Here is a 16,322-nt window from a genome sequence, read left to right on the forward strand (position 1 = left end):
TTCTGTTCAGCTCTTTTATCTTTTCATTTCTTCCATTTGCTTTAGCTACTCTCAACTCAAGGGAAAGTTTCAGGGTCTCTTCTGACATCCATTTTGGTCTTTTCTTCTTTTCTCATCTTTTTAATGACCTCTTGCTTTCTTCATGGATGATGTTCTTGATGTCATCCCACAATTCTTCTGGTTTTTGGTGATTGGTGGCCAAATTTTCCAACTACCAGTGATTCTTCTTTGATTCCAACTTTTGCATTTCAGGCACCAGTGATAATTAATACATCTCGATTTTGCCTTCGGTCAATTTCAGACTACAGAAGTTGATAAAAATCTTCAATTTCCTCACCTTTGGCTTTGGTGGTTGGTGCACAAATTTGAATAATATTTGTATTAACTGGTCTTCCTTGTAGGTGCATGGATATTATCCTATCACTGACAGCATTTTACTTCAGGACAGATGTTGAAACATCCTTTGTGATGATGAATGCCATGCCATTCCTCTTCAAATTGTCATTGTCGGCAGAGTAGATCATATGGTTCTCTGGTTCAAAATGGCCAAAACCTGTCCATTTCTGCTCACTAACGCATAGGATATCAATATGTATGCATTCTATTTCATTTTTGACAACTGCAAATTTTCCTAGATTCATACTTCATTCATTCCATGTTCTGATTATTAATGGAGGTTTTCAGCTGTTTCTCCTCAATTTGAGTCATGCCACATTAGCAAATGGAGGTGTAGAAAACTTTACTTTATCCATATCATAAGGTTGATTCTACTCTGATGATGCAGCTCTTTGCCTTCAATACTTACCAATATACTGACCCACACTAGATGCCACCACTTGCTGCATCCTAAAGCTTAAAATTACTCAAAGTATCATAATATCTCTCCAATTCCTCAAGCCTTCCTTAAATACCACATGAAGTTTACAACTTCAGGTTCTTTTTCTAACCCTCACACCACAGAAAACCAGATAACTCCATGTTCCCTCTGTTCTGTAGGTCTCTTTTGCATATCTCTACAAAATCCTTTCTTCTTCAGATACCAAAGCCAAAATATTGATGCAAATCAAGTTATCAGTCCACAGGTTCCACAGATAACAGGCTCTGAATCCAGTAGAGGCTCAGCTGGTCCACCAGCAAAAGTATGTAAAATTGGACATTAAAATGCTTTCCCCTAGAAATAGACAACAACATATGTGCCATCTAGTTGATTCCAACTCATTGCAACCCTATGTACAACAGAATGAAACAGCACCCAGTCTTGTACTATCTTACAGCCATTGCCATGAGTGAGTTTATCGTGACAGCTACCATGTGTCAATCCATCTCATTGAGTCTTCTCCTTTTGCATTGACCCTCTACTTTACCCAGTATGATATCCCACTCCAGGGACAGACCTTTCAGACAACAAGATCAGAGTATGAGAGGTGAAGTCTGGCCATTTTCTCTTCTAAGGAGACTTCCAGTTGTACTTCCTCCAAGACAGATATGTTCATTCTTCTAAAAGTTTATGGTATATTCAATATACTTCCCCAATATCACAATTCAAATGCATCAGTTCTGTACTCTTCCTTATATCATTATCCAACTTTCACATATGAAGCAATTGAAAATACCATGACTTACCCAAAGCAATCTATACACTCAATGCAATCCCAATCTAGATCCCATCAACATTCGTTGTTGTAGGTGTTTTTAGGTGACGTCGAGTTATTTCCAACTCATAGCGACCCCATGCACAGCAGAATGAAACACTGCCCATTCCCACGCCAGCTCCATGATCCCTGCTATACTTGAGCCCATCAACACAGCCACCGTGTCAATCCATTTCATTGAAGGTCTTCCCTCTTCCATCAACCTTCCACCTAACCAAGCATGAGATCCTTCTCCAGGGAATGGTCCCTTCTGACAACATGACCAAAATAGGTGAGATGAAGTCTGGCCATTCTCACTTCCAAGGAGCATTTTGGGTGCACTTCCTCCAGGACAGATCTGTTAGTTCTTTTAGCAGTCCATGGTACTTTCAGCATTCTTCACCAGCACCACAAATCAAAAGCATCAACTCTTCTTTGGTCTTCCTTATTCATTGTCCAGCTCTCATATGCATATGAGGTGATTGGAAATATCATGGCTTGTGTCAGGTGCACCTTAGTCCTCAAGGAGATATCCTTGCTCCTCAGCACTTGAAAGAGTTCCTTTGCGGTTGACCTTCCCAGTGGTACGTACACATTGTCTAATGTCCTGAGTGCTGCTTCCATTGGCATCGATTGTAGAACCAAGCAACGTGAATTCTTTGACAACAAATATTGTATTAGTCCATTATTGTAAAAGTCAAGGAAACATTTATCTATGCAAGGACATTTTCTTTGTTGGTTACCAGGGGTGGGAGAGGAGGGGAGGGAACACTGTTAGGTAGATAGTGATAAGTATTGATTTGGGTGAAGAGAAGGGCAACGTACCAAATGTGAGTGATTAATATAGTGGCATTGAGGAAGAGAAAGACATATATGGGTGGATAGATGGGTGGACAGGCTGAACTGTCAAGTATGTCTATGAATCGGGGATTGTACCCAAGAACATGTTTAGGGTTGGCAGACAATGGTCCTATAAGTTTATGTGTATGATCTGAATTCCCAGGTGTATAATAGAGGTGACAAGGGGCAAGGATGTAGTCACTGCTTGGTCACAGCCACCTACCAAGAGTGACTGAGTAGTTGAACCTGTGGGCTTGGGACCATAGTCTCAGGGGACATCAAGTTCAATTGGCATAACATACTACACAAAACATTGCTCCACCTCCTACTTTGGTGAATAGTGATTGGGATCTTAAAAGCTTGCAAGCTGCCATCTAGATGCAACGATGGGTCTCTCCTCATCCAGAGCAAAGAAGAATGAGGAAAACCAAAAATTCATGGCAATTAGTCCTAGCGACTTGTATACCATCTGATCTGCAGCCTATATGACTATGAGACCAGAAGAAATAGATGGTGCCCGGCTACTACTGTCAACCACTTGGGAGGGGATCTATGTAGGAGATCCTTGATAGAGAGGGAGAACAATGTGGAACAAAACTCAAAATCATTTGGAGAAAAAAAAAAGGTAGGACCAGGTTTGCTGGTCCAGTAGAGCCTGGTGGAACCACTGAGACTATGGCCCTTAGCTGCCCTTCAGGTCTGGAAATGAACACATGCCTGTGGCTTCCAGCCAAACAATAGACAGGCACATGAATTGAACATTTACCTGAGGTAGATACATTCCTTGGAGAGAACAATCATGGGAGAAAGAAGGGCTGTGTATGCACAGGGAGAAGCTCAGGGGGCATCAGTGCATGGAGGGATGGACACAGGGAAGAGGTAACTATTGGGAAGAAGTATGAGGGGAGATGTTGCATTGTGGTAAATTTTGGTCAATGTCATGAGACAAAGTGTATGTGAACTGCTGTGAATTTGCTCTGTAAATTTTCACCCAGATCACAATAAAAAAAAAAAAGAAAATACCATGACTTGAGTCAGGTGTACCCTGGTCTTCAAAATGACATCTTTGGTCTTTGACCCTCTAAAGAGGTATTTTGAAAAAGATTTGCCCAATGTAATATGTCATTTGACTTCTTGAATGCTGCTTCCATGAGCATTAACTGTATATCCAGTAAAATAAAATCCTTAGCAACTGCAGTCTTTATTTCTGATTTCCAGTTGTAGGGATTTTTTTTTTTTTCTTTATAGTGAAGTGTAATCCATATTGAAGGCTGTAATGTTTGATTTTCATCACTAAATGCCTCAAGTCTTTTTCACTTTTAGCAAGCAAGGTCGTGTCATCTGCATATTGCAGGTTGTTAATGAGTCTTCCTCCAATCCTGATGCTGCGTTGTTGTTTGTATAGTCCAGCTTCTTGGAATATTTGCTCAGCATACAGATTGAATAAGAACAATAAAAGGATATCACCCTGACACACATTTCCTGATTCAAAATCATTCAGTATCTCCTTGTTCTGTTTGAATGACTGTCTCTTGAACTATGTACAAGTTCCACATCAGCACAATGAAGTCTTCTGGAATTCCAATTCTTCACTATGTTATCTATAATTTGTTATGATTCACGTACATGAATGGCTTTGCATAGTCAATAAAACACAGGTAACAATTCTCCTAAATTCTTTGCTTTCAGCCAAGATCCTTCTGACATCAGCAATAATATCCTTCTTTGCAAGTTCACATTCTCTTCTGAATACAGCCTGAATTTCTGGCAGTTCCCTTTCAATATACTGTTGTAACTGCTTTTGAATTATCATCTTCAGCAAAATTTTATTTTTATGTGATATTAATGATATTGTTTAATTTTTTATACATTCTGCTGGATAATTTTTCTTTGGAATGGGAACAAATATGCATATCTTCCAATGGGTTGGTCAGACAGCTGTCTTCCAAATTTCTTGCACTGCATTTGTTTGTTGAAACATCTATATAAGTATCCCATCAATTCCCAGAGCCTTGTTTTTCATAGTTCCTTCAGCGTAGCTGAACACCATCATGCCTTCATCATGTGCTATGTCCTGAAATGGTTGAATCAATTAATTCTTGGGACTAGGGCAGACCTGCCTCCTTGTAGCACAGTCAACCTTAATCATGTGGATGGAGTAAAGCTTTCAGGACCTTTATTTGCTGATGTGGCACAACTCAAAATGGGAAGAAACAGCTGCAAACATCCATTAATGATTGGAACATCAAATCAAATCAAACCAAACTCACTGCCTTCAAATCGGATCCAACTCATAGCGACCCCTCCTTGGGTTTCCAAGGTCATATCTCTACAGAAGTAGATTACCCATCTTTCCTTACAAGGATTGGCTGGTGGGTTTGAACCATCAGACTTCTGGTTAATAGTCAAATGCCTTAGGCACTATGCCACCAGAGCTCCTAATTGGAACACAGAATGAAAAAATACAAATCCAAGAAAATTTGGAGTTGTAAAATATGAAATGAAATGTATAAAGATCAATATCCTAGGCATTAGTAAGCTGAAATGGAGTGGCATTTAGGAATTTTTAATTAATCAAACACCTCTTAATGGAAAAAAAAATAAGAGTTTGTCAGATCCAAGCTGTTGTTCCTTACACTGGACAACCAAAAGGACTCATCTTTCTCCTTTCAACAGTTGCCTCAGTTTTGAATATTCCCTCTTCTAGAATTGTGTTCTTATTATCTTTCTCTCCTTCTCCCTCTGTACCTACCCACCCCCTTCCACTACTTGGTAAACAATTTCTGTTGATTTAACTTCTAAATACCTTTCATATCCACCCTCTCTTCACCCTGACCATCACTTTCATAGACCATGCCAACATCATGTCTCATCTGGTTTATTGTAACAGTTATTAAAACTGCTCTAGTTAAATCTACTTTAATTATAGGTAATATAATCTTTGCAAAATAAATATGTGATTCACTGGGTTAGTATTTATTAAGAACCTACTAGATGCGAATATTTGCCTTAAAAATTCAATCCAAACTCCAACAAGGCATACAAGGCTTCTCGTGATCTAGCCCTGCTTCCCAGCTCAATATAATTCTTGCCTACCTATAAACTCACCCACTTGCCATGTTAATATTTTTGTTTTTGGTGGTGGTTGCTGTTGATTGGGTTTTGACTCATGGCAACCTCATGTGTGCATTGTAAAACAGCTCCACAGAGTTTTCAAGGCTGTGATTTTTTGGAAGTAGATCACCAAGCCTGTTTTTTGAGGTGTCTCTTGGTGGTTTGAACTGCTAACTGCTAACTTTTCAGTAATAGTCCAGCACTTAACCATTTGCACCTCTGAGGAACTATACACAGTCATATTTTTTCTGAGATCTGATCCAGGCTGTCTAATCCCCCTTCTGTACATGCTAGCATCTTTTTCTTTAATATGACACATCTTTTCTTGTGGGAGGGCTAATTTATGTACAAATTAGTATAAAATATTTTTTTAAAGTATAAAATATTTGCATTCTGAACTTTTTAAAGAAATGTCTATAATTATAGTTAAAACTGGTGTTTGACAAAAGAGTTACATTTTCTGGACATTTCAAATGCTAACTAGCACATACTACAATATCCAAAAATAACACTCAACTGTTGACTGTATTTTGCTATTGAGAGAGACTCCTTTGAAGCTGGATTATTTTGTCCCTCCTTGACTAATTATGTAAGTTACTTAATTGTAACATGTGATATGGTTTGTCTCATTTATCCATTATTATTTATTCATTGCCAGTTAGTCAATTCCCACATGTAGTAACCCTATAGCATAGAGTAGAAGTGCCATATAGTGTTTCCAAGGCTGTAATAGTGCCTAAAGCATTTGACTGCTAACCAGAAGCCTGGAGGTTCAAACTTACCAGCCACCCCTCAGAAGGAAGATTGGGCAATCTACTCCATAGAGATAATGTCTTGGAAACCCAAGGAGGAGTCACTATGATTCGAATCAACGTGACAGCAATGAGTTGAATCTTTATGGAAGCAGATTGCCACATCTTTCTTTTGTGGAGGAGCTTATGACTTCGAACCACTGATCTTTTCACTAGCAGCCAAGCACTTAACCACTGCACCACCAGAGCCCCTTGTCTCATAGTGCACTTTAATATGAAATACTTTAAACAAGATTTCTTTTTCCATTGAAAACTGGACAAGCATCTTTAACATAAGAACATGCTCTTCAATCAACTTACTTGAGATGTTTTTTCTAATTCATCCACCCTTATTTCTCACTAACATAACTCTAACAAGAGTTTCATTTGTACTTGGAAAATACTTTGCTTAACTCATAACACCAATCAAGTTCCACTGGCTATGTATTTCTCTTCTTCCCAGACCCAATCAATGAAGAGTTAAAAGCACTCATCAAGAAGACCCAAGTGATTGTCCTTTGTCTTCAGGGGGCAGACAGACATGAGCTGAAACCCAAGATCTGAAGCCAAGGCTATGAGGAGGGAACCAGAGCAGGGTTCCCTCTTGTTGGGTCTTAGTTTTCTGAAAACATAAACAAAGAAAAAAATAATCGCTATCAAATTGACTATGACCCATGGGGACCTCATGTGTGTCAGAGCAAAAACTGTGTTCCGTAGGGTTTTCAATGGCTATGACCTTTCAGAAGTAAATTATTAGGACCTGTAGATTTCTAGCCACTCCTGGGTAGATTTTAACAACCCATGTTTTGGTTAGTAGTCAAGTACTTAACAGTTTTTGCTACCAATTACATTGAGAACTGCTCAAAAATAAGGACAGACTAAAAATAGTTTATCATTCCTCAGTTAAGGCATTATTTCCTTGAAGGAAACTTCATGGACACTATCTCTCTGGATTTTATGTTTATGCATGATATCCCATTGGCAAAACAATGCTTACCATATTGAATTGCATGTCTGTTGTCTCTCCTTAAATAAGCTATTAATTCCTTGAGGGCAGGGTCAACTATTTATTACTCCTCATTTTCTACCAAAATGGGTCCTTAAAAAATATTTGTTGAATACAGAAATGAATGAATGGTTGGTATGTTAGATATGCACAAATAGCTTCAGTATTTTCTAAGCTATGCTTTATATCTTATGTACTTTGTCCAGGTAACTACTGAAGAGGATGATTTGAAAACAGATTTCTACAATGATTTAAGTTCTCTTACAAATGATGAAAGTGGAGGTACTGCACATTCAAGTCAACAGAAGAACTCTTTTTCTGTACCAATTTTCTATTCTTCGAAGAAAAGTCAAAATGTCAACCACAGGTCTGCCTTCCAAAAAGCTGTTCAAGCTTCCCACAAAAAGGTAATAAAAATGATTCCTGATATTTCTATTCTGCCTTGAAAATTAACACCAATCCCAGACATGATGCAATTATACTAATGCAATATATTAAATCAGAGGATTTCTAACACACACAAATAATCTAAATAGTTTTATATTATTTGTTATAATCCACTTCAAAAGGTATAGAGTAATATGTATAACACTAGTTTCTTTTCTTGTATGTTTGGCTGTGTTTATATTTGTATTCTCTTTATATTCACTTTCTTTGTCACATCTATTAGGTATGTTTTTTTATTAACTGTATATAACAAGGCACTGTTTTTTTTTTTTTTTTTAATATATTCTGACAGTTTTAGGCTTTTGCTAGGGATATTCAGCCAATTTACATTTACTGTATTCACTGAAATAGATTTATTCTTTCCATACTATTTTATTTTTCTTACTCATTTCACTTTGTTGCCATTTTCTTATTTCTCTATTTTTCTGTCTTTCTCACTTTTCTATTTACTCCATTTTTTCCTTTTAGTCATTTTGGGAGTTCTATTATACTTTCAGGTAGCTCTGATGGCATAGTGCCTAAGGTATTTGACTGCTAACCAGAAGGCTGGCAGTTCAAACCTACCAACCACTCCTTGGAAGGAAGACCGGGCAATCTACTTTCATAGTGATACCACCTTGGAAACCCAAGGAGGGGTCACTATGAGTCATATCTGACTCAATGGCAGTGAGTTTGGGTTCTTTATGGTATTATATTTTGCAATTATGTTTGTGGTTCCCATTCTCTAAGATCTCTGGGTGGTGAAAACACTCTACTAATCTAGAGGTTGGTGGTTTGAACCTACCTAGGTATGTCATGGAAAAATACCTGAAAATCTGCTTCTGTAAGATTACAGCCAAGAAAACCCTATGGAACAGTTAGAAGCCCTATATTTGTCTCTTATTTTATTACATGAAATAATATCTGTAGCCCCCCCCCAAAAAAAAAGAGATGTTTTGTTTACCTCTTCCCCACATTTAAAACCCCTTGCTGTTGTTGTTGGTAGGTACTGTTGAACTGACTCTGACTCACAGTGACCCTTTGCACAACAGAAGGAAATACTGCCCAGTGCTTTGCCATCCTCACAATCCTTACTATACTTGAGCCCTTTGTTGCAGTCACTGTGTTAATCCATCTCATTGAGGGTCTCCCCCTTTTTCACTGACCCTCACTTTACCAAGCATGATATTCTTCTCCAGAAAATGATCCCTTCTGACAATATGACCAAAGTAGGTGAGACAAAGTCTGGACATTCTTGCTTCTAAGGAGAATTCCAGCTGCACTTTTCCAGAACAGATTTGTTTGTTCTTCTGGCAGTCCATGGCACTTTCAGTCTTCTTTGCCAACACCACAACTCAAAAACATTAACTCTTCTGTGGTCTTACTTATTCATTGTCCAGCTTTCACATGTAGATGAGGCAGTTGAAAACACTATGGCTTGGGTTAGGTGCACCTTAGCCTTCAAAGTGATATCTTTGCTCTTCAATACTTTAAAGAGGTCTTTTGTGGCATATTTGGTTAGTGCAATATTGCTTCTGATTTCTTAACTTCTGCTTCCATAGGTGTTGACTGTGGAACCAAGTAATGTGAAATCTTTGATGACTTTAATCTTTTCTTCATTTGTCATGACACTGCTTATTGATACAGTTGTGAGCATTTTTGTTTTCTTTCTGTTGAGGTGTAATCTGTACTGCAGACAGTAATATTTAATCATCATCAATAAGTGCTTCAAGTCACCTTCACTTTCAGCAAGCAACGTTGTATCATCTGCATATCACAGGTTGTTAATGAGTCTTCCTCCTATCTTGATATCATATTCTTCTTCATATAGAGCTGCTTCTTGGATTATTTGCCCAGCATACAGATTGAATCAGTATGGTGAAAGGATACAACTCTGATACACACCTTTCCTGATTTTAAACCATGTATTATCTCCTTGTTGTAGTCAAATGGCAGCCTCCTGGTCTATATACAGGTTCCTCATGAGTACAATTAAATATTCTGAAATTCCCATTCTTCTCAATGTTATCCATAATATGTTATGATTCACACAGTCAAATGCTTTTGCATGTCGATAAAACACAAGTAAATATCTTTCTGGTAATCTCTACTTTCAGCCAAGATTCATCTGACATCAACAATGATATCCCTCATTCCATATCCTCTTCTGAATCCAGCTTTCATTTCTGGGAGTTCCCTGTCAATATAGTGCTGCAACAGCCTTTTAATTATCTTCAGCAAAATTTTACTTGCATGTGATATTAATGATATTATTCAATAATTTCCACATTCTGTTAGATCACCCTTCTTTGGAATGGATACAAACGTAGATCTCTTCTACTCAGTTGGCCAGGCAGCTGTCTTCCAAATTACTTGACATGGGCGAATAAGTGCCTCCACTGTGGCATTCGTTTGTTGAAACATCTCAAAATGTATTTCATCAATTCTTGGAGCCTTTTTTTTTTTTTTTTTTGCCTTCAGTTCAACTTGGACTTCTTCCTTCAATGCCATTTGTTCTGATCATATGCTACTTCCTGAAATATGTGAACATCAACCAATTCTTTTTGGTACACTGACTGTGTATTCCTTCTATCTTCTTTTGATGCATCATTCAATATTTTTCCCATAGAAACTTTCAATAATTCAACTTGTGGTTTGAATTTTTTCTTCAGTTCTTTCAGCTTGAGAAATGCCAAGAGTGTTCTTCCCTTTTGGTATTCTAACTTCAGGTCTTTGCACATTTCACTATAATAATTGGCTTTTTGTCTTCTCCAGCTGTTCTTTGAAATCTTTTGTTTAGCTCATTTATCTTGTCACTTCTTCCATTTGCTTTAGCTACTCTCCATTCAAGAGCAAGTTCCAGAGTCTCTTCTGACATCCATTTTGGTCTTTTCTTCCTTTCCTGTCTTTTTAAATGATCTTTTGTTTTCTTCATGTATCATGTTCTTGACATCAAGTCACACACAACTGCCTTTTCAAACCTTCTCCTGCCTTTCCCAGAGTCCATTTCATATAATTACTTATTTACCTATTCATATTTTTACATAAATATGAGTCCTTCTGCACTCCATAGATAACTTTTCTAAACATCTCATTTACCTTCAAAAGAACTCTAAGAGATAATCAGGGTAGATATTTTTAACATCATCATTTTGTAGATGAGGAAACTGAAGTCCAAACATTTTTTTAAGTCAAAAAATATTTATCAAATTTATACTATGTGGCAGGTACTACACTAAAATCCAAGAGGCTACATGACTTTCCTATGATCTTATAGTGAGTAAATGCTAGAGTTGAAAATTGAAATCAGTTTTTCTGATTTTTATCTTCTATTCTTACCCACCACATTACACTTCAAGCCATGTACTTATTCATTTATTCAAAATTACAACAAACTGTGGAAAAAGCCCAGCTATGGTGATATGGGCATATAAAAGTAAGCAAATAAATAAGAATAAAATAGATTTCTTTTATAACATATCTTATTACTTCAGTTTTGAATGGGCTGTGTGTTAACATTGTCCTCCAAATTTACTAAATTATATTCTTAATGCATGTTATTAGCAGAATTACCAGGAAGTCAAAATGCACATCTTCAAGTGTTTAATCTATTGATTCAGAATATCTAGAAGTTGAACATATGAATCTGCTTTTGCTCAACTGTTCCCAGCTTTACCCTGATGCAACATCTGTGATTGGGAATAACTGCTTAAAAATATCGTCAAAGGTGTTGATGGAGATGACGCTGAAAGAGATGTGGATAGACTTGCTTCACAAAGGGTTTATAAAGGTTTCAGACACACAAGAGAACATTTGTGAAACCCTTATCTGTAGATAAATAGTATCATTTAATCTTTTAATACTTAGTTTGCTCCAAAGTGGAAACATTTACAGTATTAGGTTCACAGTATTAGGTTGGACCACTTGAAACTGCTAATCTTCAACAATTTTTGACACAAATGGTCAACTGAATGGTTTAGTTGAGTATTACAACTGTTCTGTTTGATTATATCTGAACAGAATAAGGAAATCTCAGTGAACATAGAAAATGATACTCAACGTTCCTTATTTCTCCAGTAGTGAGAAAAGGCATTCCAAACTTGAAAATCAGTCTAAACCCTTAAGTAAAGCTTAATGTTTTATTTGTTTATTTATTTATTTTGTTTATTACATTTTTTAATCTTTATTTTTATTTTATTTTATTTATTTATTTATTTATTTTGGTCAATCACACATCTGACAAAACATTTATTGGGAAGACAATCTGTTTCAAAGTCAAAATACCAGTTAGCTCTCACTAAGCATCTGTGATTTACTTTACAATATCAAAACACAAACAGAAAATAAAAATTAGGCAAGAACTCATAAATTGTTTAAATAGATTATATGGGGTTTAATAATCTACAGTAACAAAAATTTTTAGTCCAAAATCACCATCCCCAGCCATCAAACAATTACAAGTTGAGCTCTGTGGAGGTGCTTGTGCTAAATTGATTTGCTGTTGTTAGAAGCTGTCTAGTCCATTCTAACTGACAGCAACCCTTGTACAACAGAATGAACCACTCCCCTGTCCTGTGTCATCCTTAAAAGCCTTGCAATGTTTAAGCCCATTGTTGCAGCCACTGTAGCAATCTATCTCCTTGAGGGTCTTCCTCTTTTTCCCTGACCCTGTACTTTATCAAGCATGATGTCCTCCTCCAGGAAAAGCATCAAATGTAGTTGTTTTGTAATGAAATGTCAAAAGCTATTTAGTGTCCATTGAGAAAAATTACATTTGTTTACTGAGTGTGGCTAGAAGCTAAGCTGAAGTTTATAAATATATTTTGTAAAAAAAATAACTTATTTTATGTTGTGTAGTCAAATATTACAACTAAAAGGAAGTCATTTAAACATACAAAGTGACATAACATTGTCCTTTTCCACCTGGAGTTCAGCTCAATACAGTTTCTCAGGATTCTTCTAGCATTGGCATTCAGAAGCTCACTTTCATTCTAAACATAGCATAACAATAAGTGTATTGTCTAGCAAAGTGAGAGATATATTTCTTTCTTATTAAGGTATTATCTTTCCACACCCATATGATACTCCAAAACCATCAGCAGTATCAAGATAGCATAGGAAAAGCTCTAACTGAGATCTTAGCAGGCTAAATTCTAGTCTTGACTGCTAGTAAGAAGTTCTAAAAAACTTGGCAAGTTAATTAATGCCTTTCTGTCTCAGATTCCTCCTCTGAAATGGTAATGTGTCTGCGTGCATGTGTGCTTAATCCTTGAACATACATGATGTACGCATGTGTGTGTTTATGTAGAAAATGCTGGTTTCATGATAAACACAGTCAACAAAGATACAATTTACAATTATAAGGTATTATACTTGGAATGGCAATGGATAGGACAAAATATTATTGGGATATTTTTCCTGTAACAAATCATAGATTTTTGTTCACATTCAGTTGCTTGAGTATGTCAATAAACAGGAGCAAAACTTCAAAGATGACAGCAGGCAAACAAAGGGCAAAAAGAACTAGAAACTTTGGCAACATGAAAATGTGTGATGAAAAAGTTACCAAGAATCATTTGATTTAATCTACATCTTTTCAGTCATAGATAGAAGAGTGCCTGTAGCACAAACATGAATTGTTTATTTTTAATCCACAGTAGAATTGTGAAAAAACAAGTGAAAAAATGACATTTTGTTGTTTTACATTTTTCATAGACTCATTAAAACTTCCAAGCAAGTGGTGCCTTTCAGTTCGTTATGGTAATAACAGACCACATAATATCCTGAAGTAATAAGAATCAACTTATTTTTTTCTTTAACAATAAATTTTTCAATAGTAATATGAGTTTTTCATAATATTTTATTGAACAGTCAGCTACCTTACTCATGACTAGTTGAGTCAAAGATTCTTGAAATAAAAACATAGCTTTTAAAACTATGATTTTAAAAAGCTATATATATTTAAGAATTTTTTATAACATTTTTTCACAATTAAAAAACTATGGACTGAACACTGAATCAGTTGTGTACTAGACTTAATAAAATGATATAAGAAATATGATAGTGAAATTAATGGCACAATGAAGTTAAACTGAGAGAGATGAAGCCTTTCAATATGTGCTTGCCTATAGATTACTAAATTATACAATATACATCTTGCCACTCTTCAATAAATGCAAGATATGAGAAAATGATTATTGTAACTGATTTTTGTTGTCATTATGTGCCATTGAGTTGGTTCTGACTCATAGCAACCCTACATACAACAGAACAAAACACTGCCTGGATCCGTGCCATCCTTACAATATTTGCTATGTTTGAACCCACTGTTGCAGCCATTGTGTCAACCCATGTCTTTGAGGGTCTTCCTCTTCTTCCCCAACCCTCTACTTTACCAAGTATGATGTCCTTCTCCAGGGACTTGTTTAATCTCCATCTTTTCAATCTGGAGAGAAGAGTGCCTGTAGCACAAACATGAATTGATAACCTGAGATCCTGATAACCAGTCCAAAGTCTTGTCATTCTCACTACCAAGGAGCATTTTAGCTGTACTTCAAATAAGACAAATGTCATTCTTCTGGCAGTCTATGGTATATTCGATATTCTTCATCAACACCATAATTCAAATACATCAATTCTTCCTAGGTCTTCCTTATTCATTGCCAAACTGTCATGAGCACATGAAGTCATTGATAATACCATGTCTGCTTGGGTCAGATGCTCTTTAGTCTTCAGAGTGACATCTTTGCTTTTGAACATGTTAAAGAGTTCTTCTGCAGCAGATTTAACCAATGCCATATGTTGCTAACATAAAGAAAAAGAAAATCCTCATAACTGGACCAAAAACATGATAAATGAAGAGAAGATTGAAGTTGACAAAAATTTCATATTACTTGGTTCCACAATCAACACCAATGGAAGTGGCAGTCAAGAAATCAGGTGATGTATTACTCTGGGCAAATCTGCTACAAAAGACCTCTTTAAAGTGATGAAGAGCAAAAATGTCTCTTTGAAGAGCAAGGTAAGCCTAACCAAAGCCATGGTGTTTTCAATCTCCTCATAAGCATGTGAAAGCTGGACAATGAATACGGAAGACTGAAGAAGAGTTGATGCTTTTGAGTTGTGTTGGCAAAGAATATTGAAAGTACCATGGACTGTCAGAAGAACTAACAAATCTGTCCTGGAAGAAGTGCAGCCAGAATGCTCCTTGGAAGCAAGAATGGCCAGATTTCATTTCAACTACTTGTCAGAAGAGACCATCCCTGGAGAAGGATATCATTTTTTGGTAAAGTGGAGGATCAGCAAGAAAGGGGAATGCCCTCAATGAGATGGATTAACATAGTGGATGCCATGATGAGTTCAAGTATAGCAAGGATTGTGAGGCTGGCACAGGACCAGGCAGTGTTTCGTTCTGTTGTACATAGGGTCACTATGAGTCGGAGCCAACTTTACAGCACCTAACGACAACAACATATGTCATTTGATTTCTCGACTGCTGCTTTCTTAGGCATTGATTATGGATCCTAGTGAAATGAGATCCTTGACAACATCCATCTTTTCTCCATTTATCATGATGTTGCTTATTGGCCCAGTTGTGAGGATTTTTGTTTTCTTTATGTTGAAAAGTAATCCATATTGAAGGCTATAGTCTTTGATCTTATCATTAAGTGTTTCAAGTCTCATTCCCTTCCAGCAAGCAAAGTTGCATCACCAGCATATCACAGGTTGTTAATCACTTTTCCTTTGAAACTGATGTCACGTTGTTCTCCGTATAGTCCAGCTTCCTGGACTATTTGTTCAACTGTGATGAAAGGATACAGCCTTGATGTGCACTTTTTCTGACTTTAAACCATGCAGTATCCTCTTGTTCTGTTGGCATATTTGTCAATTAGTTTATATGCAGTTCTGCAAGAGCACATTAAGTGTTTTGGAGCTCCCAATCTCTGCAATGTTATCCATAATTTCTTATGATCCACACAGTCGGATGCTTTTGCATAATCAATAAAACACAGATAAATTTTGTTCTGGTGGTCTCTACTCTCAGCCAAGATCCATATGACATCAGCAATGATATCCCTTGCCCCATGTCCTCTTCCCAATCTGGCTTGAATTTCTGGCAGTTTCCTGTCCATATACTTCTGCAACCATTTTTGAATTATCTTCAACAAGATTTTATTTGCATATAATATTAATGATAGTGTTCAACTATTTCTGCATTATGTTGGATTACCTTTACTTGGAATGAGCACAAATATGTATCTTTTCCAGTCAATTAACCAGGTAGCTTCCTTCCAAATTTCTTGTCATAGATGAGTGAATACCTTCAGCATTGCATCCATGTGTGTGAACATCTTAATTAGTATTCCATCAATTCCTGGAGCCTTATTTTTCACCAATTCCTTCAGTGCACCTTGAACATCTTCCATCAATACTATCAGTCCTTGATCATATGCTACCTCCTGAAATTTTGTAACTAAAATTTAATTTGTGATTTTCCATGACTTCATTTTTAGA

At 36.6% G+C, this 16,322-nt stretch overlaps 1 protein-coding gene across 1 annotated transcript in view; it reads left to right on the top strand.

Annotated features, from left to right (window-relative positions):
- C6 (complement C6) overlaps positions 1–16,322 on the top strand; it is a 129,864-nt gene that overhangs the window by 28,439 nt on the left and 85,103 nt on the right. Inside the window, exon 6 of the mRNA XM_007950533.2 lies at positions 7,589–7,789. Within this exon, the coding sequence (XP_007948724.1) occupies positions 7,589–7,789 (201 nt within the window). The remainder of the gene's footprint in view (positions 1–7,588; positions 7,790–16,322) is intronic.

This window comes from Orycteropus afer, unplaced genomic scaffold (genome assembly GCF_000298275.1).
Source record: "Orycteropus afer afer isolate SDZICR_OR568_19922 unplaced genomic scaffold, OryAfe1.0 scaffold00275, whole genome shotgun sequence".
NCBI classification, from domain to species: Eukaryota; Metazoa; Chordata; class Mammalia; order Tubulidentata; family Orycteropodidae; genus Orycteropus; species Orycteropus afer.